Source organism: Balaenoptera ricei, chromosome X (assembly GCF_028023285.1).
Source record: "Balaenoptera ricei isolate mBalRic1 chromosome X, mBalRic1.hap2, whole genome shotgun sequence".
Lineage (NCBI taxonomy): Eukaryota > Metazoa > Chordata > Mammalia > Artiodactyla > Balaenopteridae > Balaenoptera > Balaenoptera ricei.
Genome location: NC_082660.1, coordinates 5623822 through 5642485, shown reverse-complemented (window position 1 = coordinate 5642485; position 18664 = coordinate 5623822). Strand labels below are relative to the sequence as shown.

Below are 18664 nucleotides of genomic sequence, written 5' to 3'. Positions count from 1 at the left end.
ACTCAGTTTTATGTACAAACTGCATCAATATTTTAAATAATCTACATGTGTCATGCATATGGACATGACTGTTACTATCAACAGTCTATTTGTGAAACATTTTCCGTTTCTTCACTTATTTTTCAGGTCCGTATACTGGGCAGGATTTCAGTGCACTTTTAAATTAGATCATTGAGTTGTTTTAAAAGATGGCAGGAATTAAGTAGGTGAAAACATCAGAGAAAAACTTAGGACCTAACAGAATAACTTAGATAAAAATGTGGATTCCCTTAATCTAGTCGAATAGTCCTCTCAACAGGAGGTGGTATTATGCGCAGGAGACACGGGCAGCGTCTGGAGCCAGTTTTGGCCATCACGTCTGGGATGTGTGCTAGAATCTAGTGGGCGGGGCCCAGGGGTGCCACTTAGCACCCTACAGTGCCCAGGACAGAGCCCACCACAGAGAAGCATCTGGCCCAAAACGTCAGTGGTGCCCAGGCTGAAAAACCCTCATGCGGTGTATGGGTGGGGCTGAATTTTTAAATTTAATTTTCTTCCTCCTGATTTTTTTTTTTAATTGCTAATAGTATCTATGATAAGAAAGCTCAGGTTACAGAGATGATGTCCCTTTACCTGTACTGTAATATCCTCCAGCTCCCATTTGTCTTTCTGTCCTAGCTGTCCGTGGCAAACTTGGTGAGGCTTCACCAAGCCCTTTTCCCACCAAGCAAGACGATAATGGAATCACTATATCATCGTGGCTTTGATGACGCCATCAAGTTTTTACTTAAAGAAAGTTGGTTTGAATACAACGCTTAAAACTTTACAATGCAAAACACATTTCAGACCGTTCTTGATGGAGGTTTCTAATTAAATCCTTTTTAAAAAGCCTATCATAACTCTCTGTTATTAGTTTTTGTAACATTTGTAATTTTTAATATTTAAATCATTACTTGGTGTGAGGAAATGAGGCATTTTGGTTGAATTTGGCAACGTCATTAAGGTGGTTACACTCAGGTGATAAGGAATCGTTTTAAGAGAACCATCACGTCCTTTGAAAGCCCGTTGGAAATGTAAGGGGTTCTCTGGGGAAACCATGGACTGTTGAAAATGAGGGTCGTGGTGTACACATTCTCTGCAGGGATAATGTGGCAGCACCCTTTAGACGTGAAGCACAGGTGTTTCCAGGAGATACCAGTGTCCTGTAGTTCCAGAATGGAAGGAAGCATGTTCTCAGGCTGCACCCCACTCCCTCTCAGGTGGGCCAGGAAGGATGTGAGAAATAGTCAGCATCATGAAAGGCCGTTAACAAGGGGTGGAGCAATGAAGGCTTGCTTTTCCTAGGTGTGTACAGTTGTTCCTGGTGTGGAGGTAGAAAGTGAATAGCAGAGAGTAACCAGAAGCCCAGAGTTTGCATTTAGGTATGTCTTCCTTAGTCCTTGTCCTCCGTAAACCTGCTCGCCAGCTAATGTGACTGTCAGGCTCTTCTGACGCCTCCCTGTTGTTAATATTCTCTGTCCTTATCTCCCCAGCTCTTTCTCCGTCCTGGTTTCTCTGTCTTTCTCTCCCTATTCCTTCAAGGCCATACTTCACCAAGTGTTCAGCCATTACTGTGTACCGGCCGTAGGTACTCTAAGACCTTAAATGGATAAAATACTACTAGACACAAAGAGCCAAGTCAACCAAGTAGCCTAGCAAATAACAATTCAATCCAGAATCATCATTCCTTCATTATTTTTAAATCATGCTATACTGACCCCAGGTCTTCCATTTTTTGAGTAGTTGTCCCGTCACTTGAGGACTCGAGTGTAGGTTTACACTGACTCATGTACACCTGTCTTAAATCTTAAATCGTTTATATGGCGCTTTCCCAAGCATGAACTCTTAATTACTATGAAGCAGTGAGACACAAACCAGTTTAATTGCACGTCTTTAATTGTTTTGCATTTCTCTTTTTACCTTTTGAAACCATTCTTTAAGTCAATTTTATGGTTCTTAGAAGCCCAAAATACACAACTTTTAGCACAGAAACACCAACTACTGCTTGTTTTCTTACGAGTCATGCCAGGACTTGGAGAGTAGTGATGTTTCTTGGGGGTCTGTGTTTTTCCTACTCTAGCAAACATGTAGTTAAATCTTAATATGTTGTTCTCATAAGCTACTTGAAGTGGATGGATTCTCCGTTCTTCCATCTGTTTATTCACTAGATTTCCCTCTTACCTGTTATTTTATGTGAATAATCTATTTGTATGCTATTTCAATAACTTATCGATTCCTTCCCCTGAGCAAAAACAAACCTTCATGTTAGACTTTTAAAAACTATATCGTACCTTCTACATATGTCTTTGACCATGTTGAGTGGATGGTACTTGCCTTGAAAAACCCTGTAAGATGGTCGAAAGATGGGTGTACAGGGCAGCAAGTTCCTCACACCTGGGCGACGCGGCACCGTGATACAGCACCTCACCTGTAGCATCAGTGCCTTTCAGGTGTGCTCTGCCAGCTCCTCACCTGAGGCCCGTCACAGCCCATGCCGCGTGGAGGTTACAGTGCGTCCTCCTGCAGCTATAGCAACAGAAACGGGCACTAACGACAGGGTGCCCATGTCATTGGGACCAGCCCTGGTCCCAATGCTGCAGCACTGGTGTATGCAACGTCTGAAGAGACTTTCTGACCCAGATCCGGATAGGTTTGCTCGGTAATTACTGTGACTGGCAGCTTGAATAAGTGCCCATTTCCCTGTCGGGGGTAATTTCCTAATACCTTTGAATCTGTCATTTAAAATTTCATTAGTCTTTTCTTCTTTTCAGTAACACTCTTTACTTTGTAACTATGGTAACCCACTGCTTCCACTGACAATTAGAGAAAATAGATTTGGTTTTGAAGTTAATGTGAGAAAGGACCAAGCAGTATATTTAAAAAAAAAAAAAAAAAAAAAAAACTCCTCAAAACTCTTACATTCTGGTTTCCCAATATGGGGCATTGTGTGTGCCTATGAGAAGCTGGCAAAGAAAGAGCCGTGAGGTTCTGAGCATTGAATTATGATTCTAAACAGACATGGGCAGTTAACATGGACACATTTCATTTATGCTGCTTTTTTTCTTGATGACTAAAACACATACATATAATTACAAATATATATATATATATATATATATATATATATATATATATATATATATATATATATATATATAAAGTCATAGAAATGTTTCTGGATCTAGGGCATTACTTTTACAGTTGAGGAACCAATCATTAGGGAAATTCAGGGTTTTGAGGTTTTTCTGGCCTGAGTTATGTCTACACTATAGCAAAATAAAACTGAAATTTGAAGTAATTATCCACATAACTTGAAGCAGGAGGAAAAGCAATTACTGCAGATGAGGAAAAGTGGATAAACTTCAGTAATAATAATAATTGCTATTATATAAGAGTATTATTATTTCATTATAACTTTATATTATAGTACTGTTAAAAGTAGTTATTATCATTGTTTGCAGATTGACAGTTTAGGTGGGCTGACTTCACGTAATTGCTCAGCTCTGCACTCAATTTTGCCCCTATTGACACAACTCAAAGCTTTGCTGACTAAATGCTAACACATATAGTTATGTATCCTCACGTATGTCCCCTCGGGATAATTCTCCTGCTCTCTCTTTTTTTTTTTTTTTTTAATATCCCTTTCTCTTGACGGACTTCAAGAGGGGCAAGAATAGGATTCAACCTTTTCCTTGTTATATACAGAAAGCATCTCTGCATATGCAGTCTTGCACAACTCATAATCGCGTATCCAACTTGATCTTGAAGTAAGGTAAAGGCAGTTTGTTGGAGGCACAGACGAGGGAAGGGATGCATTTCGCTGCCACTTCCGCTGGCTCCTTGCACGGGAGGCACAGCGGCAGTGGTCGTAGACGGAGGATGTCGTCGTCCCTAGCGAGGCATCGTCGTCCACTCAGGCTGCTGTAACAGAAAACCACAGACACTGCTCCCTGTTCTAAAGACCAGGAAGTCCGGGATCAAGGCACTGGCCGATTCACTGTCTTCACATGGTGGAAGGGGTGAGTAAGCTTTCCGGGTCCTCTCCTAAGGACGCTAATCCCATTCATAAGGGCTCCACCCTTATGATCTAACCATCTCCCAAAGGCCCCACTTCCTGTTACCATCACCTTAGGGGTTAGGCTTTCAACCTATGGTTTTTTTTGTCGGGGGGACACAGACATGCCATCTGTAGCTCAAAGGGAGATAGATTTGCTGCTGTACCATGAGGGGAGGGAGGAATGTCCATGAAACCCAGGTAATTCCCTTGGGTATCCCCTCTACTACTAGTGGACTAGTTAGTGGAAAACTACTGCGAGTGTCTATGGCAGAAGCAAGAGTACAGATCAGTCAGGACTGAACATTTGGGTCATTGCGCTGGAGGACGGGCTCTGATCACCAGAGGTGTGGGTGGAAGCAGAGAGAGTGCGTGATGGAGAATGAGTGAGCGGAGTGAGACTTAGCTGAGGAGCGGCGACACAGCCACAGGCGGGTATCCTGCAGCACAAGGCAGGAGCAGTGCTCTGGGACAGCCAACCTGATGCAAGACAGTCAAGCCTTGGCACCGTTCAGAACCCCGGGCCTCCATCGCTGCTGACTGTGGGAGCCGCCTGGTCATGTCCTTTGAGTGCACTCTCTGTGTGACTGTACTTATTTGGCTGCAACCCCCTGGCTTGTGGGAACTCGGTTCCCTGACCGGGGATCGATCCAGTGAAAGTGAAAGGGCGGAATCCTCATCACTGGACCGCCAGGGAATTCCCTCTCTCTGACTTTAAGGTAGCCAGAGCCACTGTCTGCTACTTGCTTACCCAAGTATAGTTGATACAGTTAAAATGCATCAATTCCTCCTCAACAGCTAGGGAAAAAGTAGATGAAGCCTTGCAAATTATCTTTCTCTTAATGTCTTGTGTTTAAAAATCCCTGTGAAGGGAAGCACCGTTTTACGGTAGGATATCTGTCTTCCTAAAGCATTAAAAGGTTGGTAAACACAAAAGGATTTCAATTAGGTTGTCAGTTACAGAGACAGAGACTCACCATTTGTCTCCGAATGAGGGGTTTGGTGCTTCATTGGAATTTACATGCAGTATGAGGAGAACCATCATTTGAATATGATAGTTTTAACACACTAAAGCTGAAGGAGATTGTATGGGCTGCTCTACTGTCATTCCTCATGTTTCACTATCAAGTGTGTTGTTAGATTAGCAGCTTTGCAAATCCCGGCCTAGCACGCTGAGAACTGAATACATGATTGAATTTGAACAGGTTTTCTGGTTTTACAATCTGAAAACGTGTTTCCAAACACAGTAAGGTTGTTTGATTGCCCGTTATAACCACCTATATATTGTGATGCTTGGTACACCATTCTCTTCAGAGATTTCCAACCTCTCTCTCTTTTTTTTTTTAAATGAGTTTTTTTAAAATTAAGTAATTTAGGCTGCGTTGGGTCTTTGTCGCTGCATGGGGCTCTCTCTAGTTGCAGCGAGTGGGGGCTAGTCTTCGTTGCGGTGTGTGGGCTTCTCATTGCGGTGGCTTCTCTTGTTGCAGAGCACGGGCTCTAGGCGCACGGGCTTCAGTAGTTGTGGCACGTGGGCTCAGTAGTTGTGGCTCGTGGGCTCTAGAGCCCAGGCTCAGTAGTTGTGGTGCACAGGCTTAGTTGCTCCGCAGTATGTGGGATCTTTCCGGACCAGGGCTCGAACCCATGTCCCCTGCATTGGCAGGCGGATTCTTAACCACTGCACCACCAGGGAAGTCTGTAAATTTCCTACCTTTCTTGAATGTGACCTACTTTATATGGTGATCCAATACCTATATGCATATATTTTACATACACATATGTATACATAAATTTAAAAATTAAAAATAATTTCATAAGATAATACTCTCATTATATGTAATTCTTTTTGATATTTTTATCACATTTTCTTAAAAAATATTGTCATGACATTTAAATGATTTCACAGCTGCTAACGAGTCAGGAGCTAGAGTCTGAAAACACTGTTCTAACCAAATTTTAGAATATCAGAGTCACTGAAGTTCTCAATTTGTGTTTAAAATGCCTTTATTAAAAAAAAAAAAATCACCCTTCAAATATGGCATGGTAGAATAAATAATCAGTACTATGTTTGAAATATTCATTTCTCCTCTCAGCCTAAGTTCTTAAATATATTTTATCTAACTTTATGGCTGTAGAACATTGCATGGAAATAATTTCTACTCCAAAACCACAGCAGTTTTCTATTAATATGTTAATTTACTACCTGCTGTAAGAGGGCTATAAATAAAAATTCCTTAGTTTATTTCATCTATAAATATCTACTGAAATGGTGATAGTAATCCCATAATGGAAGTCTTTACTCAATCAATCAAAAAGTAATTTTTTCAGCCACATTGTGGGTTTTCAAATAGTGACTTTAGCTTTAAATATGTAAATAGTTGATACCTTATATAGGTCATGGTCAGCTTTGAACAGTGATTATATAATCAGTTGGCTAGATTCTGTCTTGAACGATTTAGTATTACAAGCTCATACAATTTTTGTATGAAAGAGTACAGTTGATTTCATTGTCATTTGTTATTTTATACACCAACAATATAATTTGTTATGTTTTACAATGCCTGTACTCTCCTTGTCAGTAAAATATAATCAACTTGCTATTAAAAATGAATGCATATGGAGTTAGAATCAACTCCATATGCAATATGGTAAAATACTTTGCTTAAATATCTTTCTGTAATTCAGGTATTACACTGATCTATCCCATTTGCTCAGAGGCAATAATTCATTCATTGACATCCATATTATTTTTACAGTGTCATTTAAGTATTGTTATGGCACCAGTGTAGTTTTAATATACATTTCAAAATACCAGTGATCTGCAAGATGTTTACATGCATTAGAAGGACCGGATAGAAGATGTTTCATCTGTTGCTTTTGGGTCTATGCCATCAGTATTGATTGAGAATTTAGTGGGTGCCAGCATCTGTGCTAGATGGTTGAGATGTGAAAGTGAACAAACGGAATAGGTCCCTGACTTCATGGAGTATCTGTTCAAAGGGTAAGACAGTAGAAGATAGTAACAAGCAGCTGTGCAAATAAACAAGGTTTAAGAAAGGCATATGGTATTAAATCACAAAAACAAATAGAATAGTGTGCTATAGAATAACAGGAGTGGCCTCAGATAAAGTGTCACCAGTTATTCCACTGGCATCTTCCTAGGAGTTCAAAACATGGCTCCATTTCCTCAAGGTTTTTTTCTTGCCATCTGCTGGGAAGTTACTGTATTTTTGTCATCGTACTGCCGATCTTCCATGTTTTTGTTGTACATAACACCTGCCCAACCACACACAGGTGCCATTGTGTAGACGTTGTTAGAGATGCCGCCTTGCAGGAGTTTGGCTGTGTCTGTGGGTGGGGTGGTACTGTTGGTGATGGACCTTCTTTGGATGCTTTTCCTCTTGGGTTAGCTTGATAGGGTTTGGGCACAGATAATGCGAAATCAATAATAATAATAACGCACTTTCTTTTTCACGTTGTTGTGTGTGGGTGGTCAGAAACGTTCTGAATGCTGTATCAGAGAGACAGGCATCCATGTCCATACATTCTCCTTTTACGGCACGACCCCACCCTTTTTTTTTTTTTTTTTTTTTGCTTTATTTTATCAGAATGAACTTTCCTTTTGAAAACAGTCTATTTACTTGTACAGTATTTTTCCATACTGGAAAAAGAAAAATTCAGACAGCCTTAAAAGGGACAACCTCATATTTCATACCTTAATTTAACTCTTGGCAGTTAGCACATTTGCTTCGACATTTAAAAAACACACAAAAATATTACATTTTAAATCGAAAGCTCCTCTTCTTTTATTCCCCCTCTCTCCCGTTTCCCAAAGGTAATTAACAATTGTACTGAAACTGGCCTGTAATAAACACGTATCCATATGCATACACAAACACACATACAGATATAAGAAAATAAAGTATTTCTGTGTGCCTTTTAACATTTATATAATCTCATTATTCAGTGCGTATCTTTTTTTTTTAAAACATCTTTATTGGAGTATAATTGCTTTACAATGGTGTGTTAGTTTCTGCTTTATAACAAAGTGAATTAGTTATGCCTATACATATGTTCCCATATCTCTTCCCTCTTGCGTCTCCCTCCTTCCCACCCTCCCTATCCCACCCCTCTAGGTGGACACAAAGCACAGAGCTGATCTCCCTGTGCTATGCGGCTGCTTCCCACTAGCTATCTATTTTACATTTGGTAGTGTATATATGTCCATGCCACTCTCTCACTTTGTCCCAGCTTACCCTTCCCTCTCCCCATGTCCTCAGGTCCATTCTCTAGTACGGCTGTGTCTTTATTCCCGTCTTGCCCCTAAGTTCTTCATGACCTTTTTTTTTTTTTCTTAGATTCCATATATATGTGTTAGCATATGGTATTTGTTTTTCTCTTTCTGACTTACTTCACTCTGTATGACAGTCTCTAGATCCATCCACCTCACTACAAATAACTCAATTTCGTTCCTTTTTATGCCTGAGTAATATTCCATTGTATATATGTGCCACATCTTCTTTATCCATTCATCTGTTGATGGACACTTAGGTTGCTTCCATGTCCTGGCTATTGTAAATAGAGCTGCAATGAACATTTTGGTACATGACTCTTTTTGAATTATGGTTTTCTCAGGGTATATGCCCAGTAGTGGGATTGCTGGGTCGTATGGTAGTTCTATTTTTAGTTTTTTAAGGAACCTCCATACTGTTCTCCACAGCGGCTGTATCAATTTACATTCCCACCAACAGTGCAAGAGGGTTCCCTTTTCTCCACACCCTCTCCAGCATTTATTGTTTGTAGATTTTTTGATGATGGCCATTCTGACTGGTGTGAGAGGATATCTCATTGTAGTTTTGATTTGCATTTCTCTAATGATTAATGATGTTGAGCATTCTTTCATGTGTTTGTTGGCAACCTGTATATCTTCTTTGGAGAAATGTCTATTTAGGTCTTCTGCCCTTTTTTGGATTGGGTTGTTTCCTTTTTAACTCATTTTTCTCACTTGACCTTTTATCGTCAAGATGGATCCCTGCTATAACTGTACGTCAGGCTCAATCCTTTCAACTATTGTATCAACATATCACAATTTCTTTATCCATGTTTCTGTCGATGGACATTTCAGTCATTTCAAGTTTCCAAGCCTCACAAATAATGTTGGTACGACCCTCCTCAGACATGTTTCCTTGTACAATGTGTGTAAAACTCAAGGGTACCTATGCATAGGTGGGACTGCTGAGTCATCACAGGTTACACATAGCTTGAACTTGAGTACATACTGCCAACTCCTCTCTAAGGCAGACACACCTCTTTCACACACATAGCACTGAGCAAGAAGTCCTACCACTCCTTATTTTTATCGATACTCGGTTTCCTCAGACTTACCAATTTTTTCTAATCCTATTTTTGCTTCAACTTACATTTCCCCGGTTACTAGACAGGTGGACATTTTTAAACAATAGCAACTTTAAAGAATCATAAATATTGGCTATTGAGTAGCAAGTTATCCCCAATCACCTGTGAGTCAGTTCCCCCACCTGCTATCCCACCAACTGCCAGGCACTTTCCCTTATACTTCCTATAAACAACGACATTCTCCTACACATGCACAAGATAATAAAATCAGGGAATTAATATTGATGTGTGTCCTCAGAGTTGATTCATGTTTCACCAGTTGTCCCAAGAATGTCTTTTATGACAAAAGAACTCAGGTAAGAATCATAGGTTCCACTTGGTCTTCACATCTCTTCAGTTTCCTTCAGTCTAGACCATGTTATAGTCTTTTTTGTTTTTTGACTTCATGGACCAGGGAGTTTGGAAAATTATGAGTCCGTTATTATATTAGTTTCCTAGGGCTGCTGTAACAAGTACCACAATCTGGGTAGCTTAGAACAGCACAAAATTATTCTTTCACAGTTCAGTAGACCAGAAGTCCAAAAATCAAGGTGTTGGCAAGGTTGGTTCCTTCTGGAGGCTTTGAGGAAAAAGCTGCTCCAGGGCCTCTCCCCTAACTTCTTGTCGTTGCTGGCAATCCTGGGCATTTCTTGGCTTGTGGCAGTATCACTTTAATATCTACCTGTGTCTTCACAGGAGCTTCTTCCCTGTGTGTCTCTGTCCTCTTATATTCCCATAAGGACATCAGTCACTGGACTTAGGACTCTCCCTAAATTTAGGATGATCTCATCTTGATATTCTTAATGAATTATATCTGCAAAGACCTAGTTCCAAATAACGTCACATTCTGAGATGCTGGGTGGACATGAATATCAGAGGCATATACTATTCAACCCACTACACTTATTTTATAGGACTTCCCTCCTTTGGAGTTCATCTGCTGTGTTCTCATGATTGGCAGGAAAATCACAGGTGATTTCCTTCTCATTGAGGTAGGTGATGCTACCTTCTCATTGCGTCTTACCAGATGAGAAGTGGCTTAACCTTGGTTAAAAGTGATATCTGCCAAGCTTCTTCCCAATGAACTTACCCTATTCCCTTTTACATTAACTACCTTGTGGGGAAGTATTTTAAAATCACGTAAATATCATGTTCTTTACTAAGATTTCCATTTGTTTAGATGTGTATGGACTTGTGGTTTCCTCTTCTATTTAATGGATTATAATCTATGATCATCATGCATTTTTATGCTCAAATTTTCCTCAGTTTGGTCAGTGGGAGCCTATTTTGGCTGATTCCTCTGTCCTTCTCTTCTTTTTCATTGAAATATAGTTTACAATGTTGGGCCAATCTCTGCTGTACAGCAAAGTGACTCAGTGATATATATATATATATATATGGTTTTTTATATTATTTTATTATTTTCCATTATGGCTTATCACAGGATATTGAGTGTATTGAGTATAGTTCCCTGTGCTATATAGTAACACCTTGTTTTTTTGTTTTGTTTTTTAAAATTTATTTTATTTATTTATTTTTGCCTGCATTGGGTCTTTGTTGATGTGCGCGGGCTTTCTCTAGTTGCAGTGAGCGGGGGCTACTCTTGGTTGCGGGTTTCTTATTGCAGTGGCTTCTCTTGTTGCAGAGCATGGGCTCCAGGCACGTGTGCTTCAGTAGTTGTGGCACACGGGCTTAGTTGCTCCACAGCATGTGGGATCCTCCCGGACCAGGGCTCAAACTCATGTGCCCTGCATTGGCAGGCAGATTCTTAACCACTGCGCCACCAGGGAAGCCCCAACACCTTGTTTTTTATCCATTCTAAATGTAGTAGTCTGCATCTACCAACCCCAAACTCCCAGTCCATCCCTCTCCCTTCCCCCATCCTCCTTGGCAACCACAAGTCTGTTGTCTATGGCTATGAGTCTGTTTCTATTTCATAGATAAGTTCATTTGTGCCAATATTTTGGATTCCACATATGAGTGATATCATGCGGTATTTGTCTTTCTCTGTCTGACTTACTTAGTATGATCATTTCTTGGTCTATCTAAGTTGCTGCAAATGGCATTATTTCATTTTTTAATGGCTGCATAGTATTTCACTGTATTGGGTTGGCCAAAAAGTTTGTTTGGGTTTTTCCGTAAGATGTTATGGAAAAACCCAAATGAACTTTTTGGCCAACCCAATACATATGTACCACATCTTCTTTATACATTCATCTGTCGATGGACATTTAGGTTGTTTCTATGTTTCAGCTATTTGACAGATCCTCATCACTCTTTGAGGAATTCCTTGCTTTCTGGAACAGTACTCTCCAGGCTTATCTTGTCCCTTCTCTGCCCCAGCTCTGGAATCAGCTATTTCTCCAAAGGTTGTAATTCCTTATAGTAGAAAATGGTATTTATATTTATGGTACGTATAAACAAAACTTATCAGCCAAATAACAGTCTTATTGGTGTGATGCAGCTCCCAGGTCCTCTCAGTGAATAGTGATAGGGAATTTGGATGTATATGTACGCATGCATGGACATACCAACATTTACATCTAAGTATATTTATTTCTGTGTCTCTGTATCTGTGTATCTATCTATCTAATATATGTAAGCTCTCCTTCTTTGCCAACTTGGTTGTGATGTCTTGCCTGTCCATCATTCAACAATTGGATTTTGATAGTTCAGCAATAAAATTCTAAATTAAGTCACTATGCAAATTGCCAAAAAGAAAAAATTTTTTTGGTCTGAGGCATTAATTTGATAACTTGCAATATGCATGCTAGATTAATAAAATAGTGACAATTAAGAATAAAAAGAGGTTTCAATAAAAAATCATTCAAAAATATTATTCACAGGCAAATGGCAAGCCTATGCCTAGTAATAAAGTGTGAAAGACATTCCATTAAATCAGGAATAAGACAAGTATGCCTGGCATCTCTGCTACTGTGCCTCTGGTTTTGGAAGCTCTAGGAAATACGGAAGCAAAGATAAATAAATAAAGGCTAAGGAAATGTGGAAGAAAATAGCAAAACCAGTATCATTTGTAAGTTGTGTCCAGCATTATGCACATGAGGTAACACACCACAGATGCTCAATAGTTCAGTAATCAGTGAATGATTCTGCGCCTAGAAATCCAAGATAATCAACTGAAAAAGTATTACAAAAAGTTAAAGAATTCATTAAAAATGCTATAATAGTATACAAAAATTAATAGTACTTTTATACCAGCAGAATTTAAAAAGTGGAACAGTGAATTCACTGTAGCAAAAAAGATGCATAACCTCTTAAATACGTGCAAGACATATATGAAAACTCTACATATTTACCTACTTATGTAATAATGACATAAAATCTTCTGAGACAGGAAGATTACACCCTGTGTGGTGTATAGTCTTATTAAGCTACACATTTTACAGACTTCGGTCACATGATCAATATTTTTATTTTCAAAATGTGACAAATAGATGGTAACACTCATCTGGCAGAAATGCTCAATGACAGCCAAGAAAGGATAAGTGATTTTTTTTCTTTTTCTTTATATTTTTTATTAACATATAGTTGCTTTACAATGTTGTGTTTGTTTCAGGTGTACAGCAAAGTGATTCAGTTATACATATATATGTATGCATCTATTTTTTCAGATTCTTTTGTCTTATAGGTTATTACAAAATATTGAATATAGTTCCCTATGATATACAGTAGGTCCTTGTTGTTTATCTATTTTATATATAGTAGTGTGTATCTGTTAATCCCAACCTCCTGATTTATCCCTCCCTCCCTCTTCCCCTTTGGTAACCATAAGTTTGTTTTCTATGTCTGTGGGTCTATTTCTGTTTTGTATGGAAGTTCATTTGTATCATTTTTTTCTTTTTAGATTCCACATATAAGCGATAATCATGTGATACTTGTCTATGTCTGGCTTACTTCACTTAGTATAATAATCTCTAGGTCCATCCATGTTGCTGCAAATGGCATTATTTTATTCTTTTTTATGGTTGTGTAAGATTCCATTGTACATATATTACTACATCTTCTTTATCCATTCATCTGTCGATGGACATTTAGGTTGTTTCCATGTCTTGGCTATTGTAAATAGTGCTGCAAAGAACATGGGGTGCATGTATCTTTTTGAATTATGGTTTTCTCTGGATATATGCCCAGGAGTAAGATTGCAGGATCATATGGTAGCTCTATTTTTAGTTTTTTAAGGAAACTTCATAACCGTTCTCCATAGTGGCTGTACCACTTTTTACATTCCCACCACCAGTGTAGGAGGGTTCCTTTTTCTCTACACCCTCTCCAGCATTTGTTATTTGTAGACTTTTTGATAATGGCCATTCTGACTGGTATGAGGTGATACCTCATTGTAGTTTTGATTTGCATTTTTCTAATAAATAGCGATGTTGAACATCTTTTCACGTGCCTACTGGCCATCTGTATGTCTTTTTAGGAGAAATGTCTATTTAGGTCTTCTGTCAATTTTTTGATTGGGTTGTTTCTTTTTCTGATATTGAGTTATATGCGCTGTTTGTATATTTTGGAAATTAATCCCTTGTTGGTTGCATCATTTGCAAATATTTTTTCCCATTCTGTAGGTGGCTTTTGTGTTTTGTTTATGGTTTGCTGTGCAAAAGCTTTTAAGTTTAATTAGGTCCCTTTTGTTTATTTTTACTCTAGGTGATGGACCCAAAAAGATATTGCTGCAATTTATGTCAAAGAGTGTTCTGCCAATTTTTTCCTCTAGGAGTTTTACAGTATATGGTCTTACATTTATGTCTTTAATTCATTTTAAGTTTACTTTTTGTGTATGGTATTAGAGAATGTTCTGATTTCATTCTTTTACATATAGCTGTCCAGCACCATGTATTGAAGAGACTGTCTTTTCTCCACTGTATATTTTTGCCTACTCTGTTGTAGATTAATTGACCATAGGTATGTGGGTTTATTTCTGGGCTTTCTATCCTGTTCCATTGATCTATATGTCAGTTTTTGTGCCAGTACCACACTGCTTTGATGACTGTAGCTTTGTAGTATAGTCTGAAGTCAGGGAGCCTGATTCCGCCAGCTCTGTTCTTCTTTCTCAAGATTGCTTTGGCTCTTTGGGGTCTTTTGTATTTCCACACAAATATTAAAATTTTTTGTTCTAGTTCTGTGGATAATGCCATTGGTAATTTGATAGGCATTGCATTGAATCTGTAGATTGCCTTGGGTAGTATATTCATTTTGACAATTTGAATTTTCCAATCCAAGAACATGGTATATCTTTCCATCTGTGTCATCTTCGGTTTCTTTCATCAGCGTCACAGAGTTTTCAGAGTACAGGTCTTTTGCCTCCTTGGTAAGTTTATTCCTAGGTATTTTCTTTCTGATGCAATGGTAAATAGGAATGTTTCCTTAATTTCTCTTTCTGATTTTTCGTTGTTAGTGTATAGCAATGCAATAGATTTTTGTGTATGAATTTTGTATCCTGCAACTTTACCAAATTCATTGATGAGCTCTAGTAGTTTTCTGGTAGTGTCTTTAGGATTTTCCTTGTATAGTATCGTGTCATCTGCAAACAGTGACAGTTTTACTTCTTTTCCAAATTGGATTCCTTTTATTTCTTTTTCTTCTCTGATTGCCATGGCTAGGACTTCTAAAACTATGTTGAATAAAAGTGGCAAGAGTGGACAACCTTGTCTTGTTCCTGATCTTAGAGGAAATGCTTTCAGCTGTTTACTGTTGAGTATGATGTTAGCTGTGGGTTTGTCATATATGGCTTTTATTATGTTGAGGTAGTTTCCCTCTATGCCAGCTTTCTGGAGAATTTTTATCATAAATGCATGTTGAATTTTATCAATAGCTTTTTCTGCTTCTATTGAGAGGATCATATGGCTTTTATTTTTCAATTTGTTAATGTGGTGTATCACACTGATTTGCAAATATTGAAAAATCCTTGCATCCCTGGGATAAATCCCACTTCATCATGATGTAAAATCCTTTTAATGTACTGTTGGATTCAGTTTGCTAGTATTTTGTTGAGGATTTTTGCCTCTGTGTTCATAAGTGATGCTGGCCTGTAAGTTTTTTCTTTGTGATATCTTTATCTGGTTTTGGTATCAGGGTGATGGTGGCCTCATAGAATGAGTTTGGAGAAGTATTCCTTCCTCTGCAATTTTTTGGAAGAGTTTGAGAAGGATGGGTGTTAACTTTTCTATAAATGTTTGATAGAATTCTCCTGTGAAGCCATCTGGTCCTGGACTTTTGTTTGCTGGGAGTATTTAAATCACAGATTCAGTTTCAGTACTTGTAATTGGTCTGTTCATATTTTTTATTTCTTCCTGGTTTTTCTTGGAAGATTGTACCTTTCTCAGAATTTGTCCATTGCTTCTAGGTTGTCCATTTTATTGGCATACAGTTGCTTGTAGTAGTTTCTTATGGTCCTTTGTATTTCTGTGGTGTCGGTTGTAACTTCTCCTTTTTCACTCCTAATTTTATTGATTTGGGCCCTCTCCCTTTTTTTCCTGATGAGTCTGGCTAAAGGTTTATCAATTTTGTTTATCTTTTCAAAGAACCAGCCTTTACTTTCATTGATTTTTTTTCTATTGTTTTCTTAGTCTCTATTTCATTTATTTTTGCTCTGATCTTATGATTTCTTTCCTTCTGCTAACTTTGGGTTTTGTTTGTTCTTCTTTCTCTAGTTGCTTTAGGTGTAGGGTTAGGTTGTTTGAGATTTTGCTTGTTTCCTGAGGTAACCTTGTATTGCTATAAACTTCCCTCTTAGAACTGCTTTTGCTCACAAGTTTTGATCAAAGAGGACAAAAGAAGAAAGGAAGAAAAAAGACCTACAAAAACAAATCTAGGAAATTCCCTGGCAGTCAAGTGGTTAGGACTTGACACTTCCACTGCCATGGGCCGTGATTTGATTCCCTGGTCAGGGAACTAAGATCCCAAAAGCCGAGTGGCACAGCCAAAACAAAAACAAACAAACAAATCCAAACAATTAGCAAAAAAGGGTACGTAATTTCTTAGTGTCTTTTGTCTGTTTTCCTAAGGAAGCATTAGAGATGTTTCTTATTTAAGGAAAGCCAAATAAAGAGATAATTTTTAGGACAATTAATTATCAAAACTTTTTGTTGCACATGAGGGAACCCCGGTTCAAATGACCTTCAGCCAAAGAGGGTTAAAAGAAAGGAGGAGGAATCACTGGAACATTTGGCACACAGACCAGGCTCTATCTGGAACACACAACTGCCCAGATGAAGTCACCAGGTATTCACTATCTTTAGTACTGGTTCTCCCCAGAAGGTGAGTAAAGTGGCTGCTCTCTGAGCAAAACTTGTATTTTACCATATTAGTGGCCACAGGGCATAAGGAGAATATTGTTTTTAATAGACTTAATAGAAAATTCCAAGAGGCAATTCTGATTGTGTGTGATTGGGTCACATGCCATCTCTGATGTCCTGTGGGCTTGGGGCTGGATATTCTGACACTTCAGGCTTTGAGGCCATGTTCACCTTTTTGGCATGAGGATCAAACACTATGGAAAGAGGTAAATACTGAAATATTTTTATTACTGGCTTTTTATAAAGAATAAAATTGATGTTTGCTCAGTATGCTATTAAAAGAATCTCTTCCTCCAGGGAAGCCAGAGTTGTACATTTTCATCATATGAGTAGTCAACTGTGTTGAATTCAACAGAGAAGGTCATTTAAAATACAGATGGGAAAGCCACCAGATATGACATCATAGAGACAGACTAGCAGTGAGAGCCTGTTTTGTTGGAGGGATAGGCTCTGGAAAATAATAGCAATGAGTTGAAGAGTGAAAAGAGATGAAAATATGAAAACAAAGTTCTAGTCTTCATTTTGAAATGACAGCTTGTGGGAAAAAACCCAATACGTCTTTGAGTAATGATGCTTTAGGCTCCTGCATTTCAAACTGTGGTCCTGGGTGTTGCTTAGCAACTTGTTAGAAATGTAGAATCTCAAGGTTCATCCCCAACCTCACAAACAGAGTCTGCATTTTAACTACATTCCCAAGAGATTCATTGAGTCTTGAGAAATGCTTCTTAGATGGTGCATTCCACAGTGATAGGAATAAGAAATTGTTCTGGGAGGGTCGTAAATGGCAGGTTATACAGTGTTGCTATATTTTATAGACCGATTTTTCCAATGTGTTTGTTATTAAAGAGATGGAGAGAGGAGAGTAAACTTGAAAGTTAGATGTGTGGATAGATATTATTTTTGGTCGGGGTCAGTAGGGAAATTGGGAAAGAAGTGTCTGGCATCTTTGTCAGCACATGAGGAAGAGCCTGTGGATGGAGGAAAGGAAGAGAACACCAAGAGTGTCCATTTATTGAGCAAGTTTCTGGTGAAAGTTGGAACAGGCTGAGTCGAAGGCATTGGTGCAAGACTGAGAAGGAGCTCCTTTAGAGAATCAAGATCTCAGGCAGGGAGACGTGGACTAGAACAGATTGGTTGGGTAGAAGAGAGAGTGAACAGGGTGTTGCCTTTCATTTCAGAACAAAAGACAAAGCATCTAAGTGTAGAACAGCTATGTAAAAAATAAAATAAGAAAAAAAAGTGAGTCTGCCGGACTAGCTGAGATCATTTATTTTGACTATTTGTGAAACCAATAAATTGCTTTGTACCACAGTTAAAGAGCCAACACGTGCAAACAGAATAAGGACTCTGATGGTGGGAAACTGGAGATAGGAGAGTGGAAAGTCATGGTGTGAAGGATCCTAGGATGCTAAGAAAGCACTCTGGTGCCAGAGCTGCCCTGGATATGTTTGGATGGAATAATGGATTGGGAGAAATGAGGTGTGGGTCTGGGAGAGAAACATGGAAATACCACAACCGCAGGATGTATTCTTTCTGATGTGAAAAGTCCATAAAACATACTGTACATAGAACTGTAGTGTTGGTGAGCCAGTTTCTAAACTCATTAGAGAAAACTGCTTTACCTTTGACATTAATAGAAAATGAATATCCAAATTCCATTACCATTTGAGGAAAAAGTATTAATAGGTGATAGGATGTTTCTGCAGTAACTTATTTTAATGATTAGTAATGACATTATTCCTCTTTCTACCACCAATGGTAGAATCACTTTAGCAGTTTACTTAATAATTTAAAGTTTAAGACTTTACAAAATAGTTTATGTGTTATATTTTTATTGTACCCAAATTTTGCAAAAATCAGTTTTCTGATTTTAAACTGAATTTAA

At 38.5% G+C, this 18664-nt stretch overlaps 1 protein-coding gene across 12 annotated transcripts in view; it reads left to right on the top strand.

The window, feature by feature from the left end:
• Positions 1 to 18664, top strand: part of PNPLA4 (patatin like phospholipase domain containing 4) — a 78945-nt gene that overhangs the window by 36312 nt on the left and 23969 nt on the right. For 10 of the 12 annotated variants that reach the window (XM_059909908.1, XM_059909911.1, XM_059909904.1 and 7 more), the window contains one exon: positions 658 to 864. The exons of the other annotated variants lie outside the window; for them this stretch is intronic. In XM_059909908.1, the coding sequence (XP_059765891.1) occupies positions 658 to 798 (141 nt within the window). In that variant the 3' untranslated portion in view covers positions 799 to 864. Of the gene's footprint in view, positions 1 to 657; positions 865 to 18664 lie in introns of those variants that run through there. 12 annotated transcript variants of the gene reach the window in all.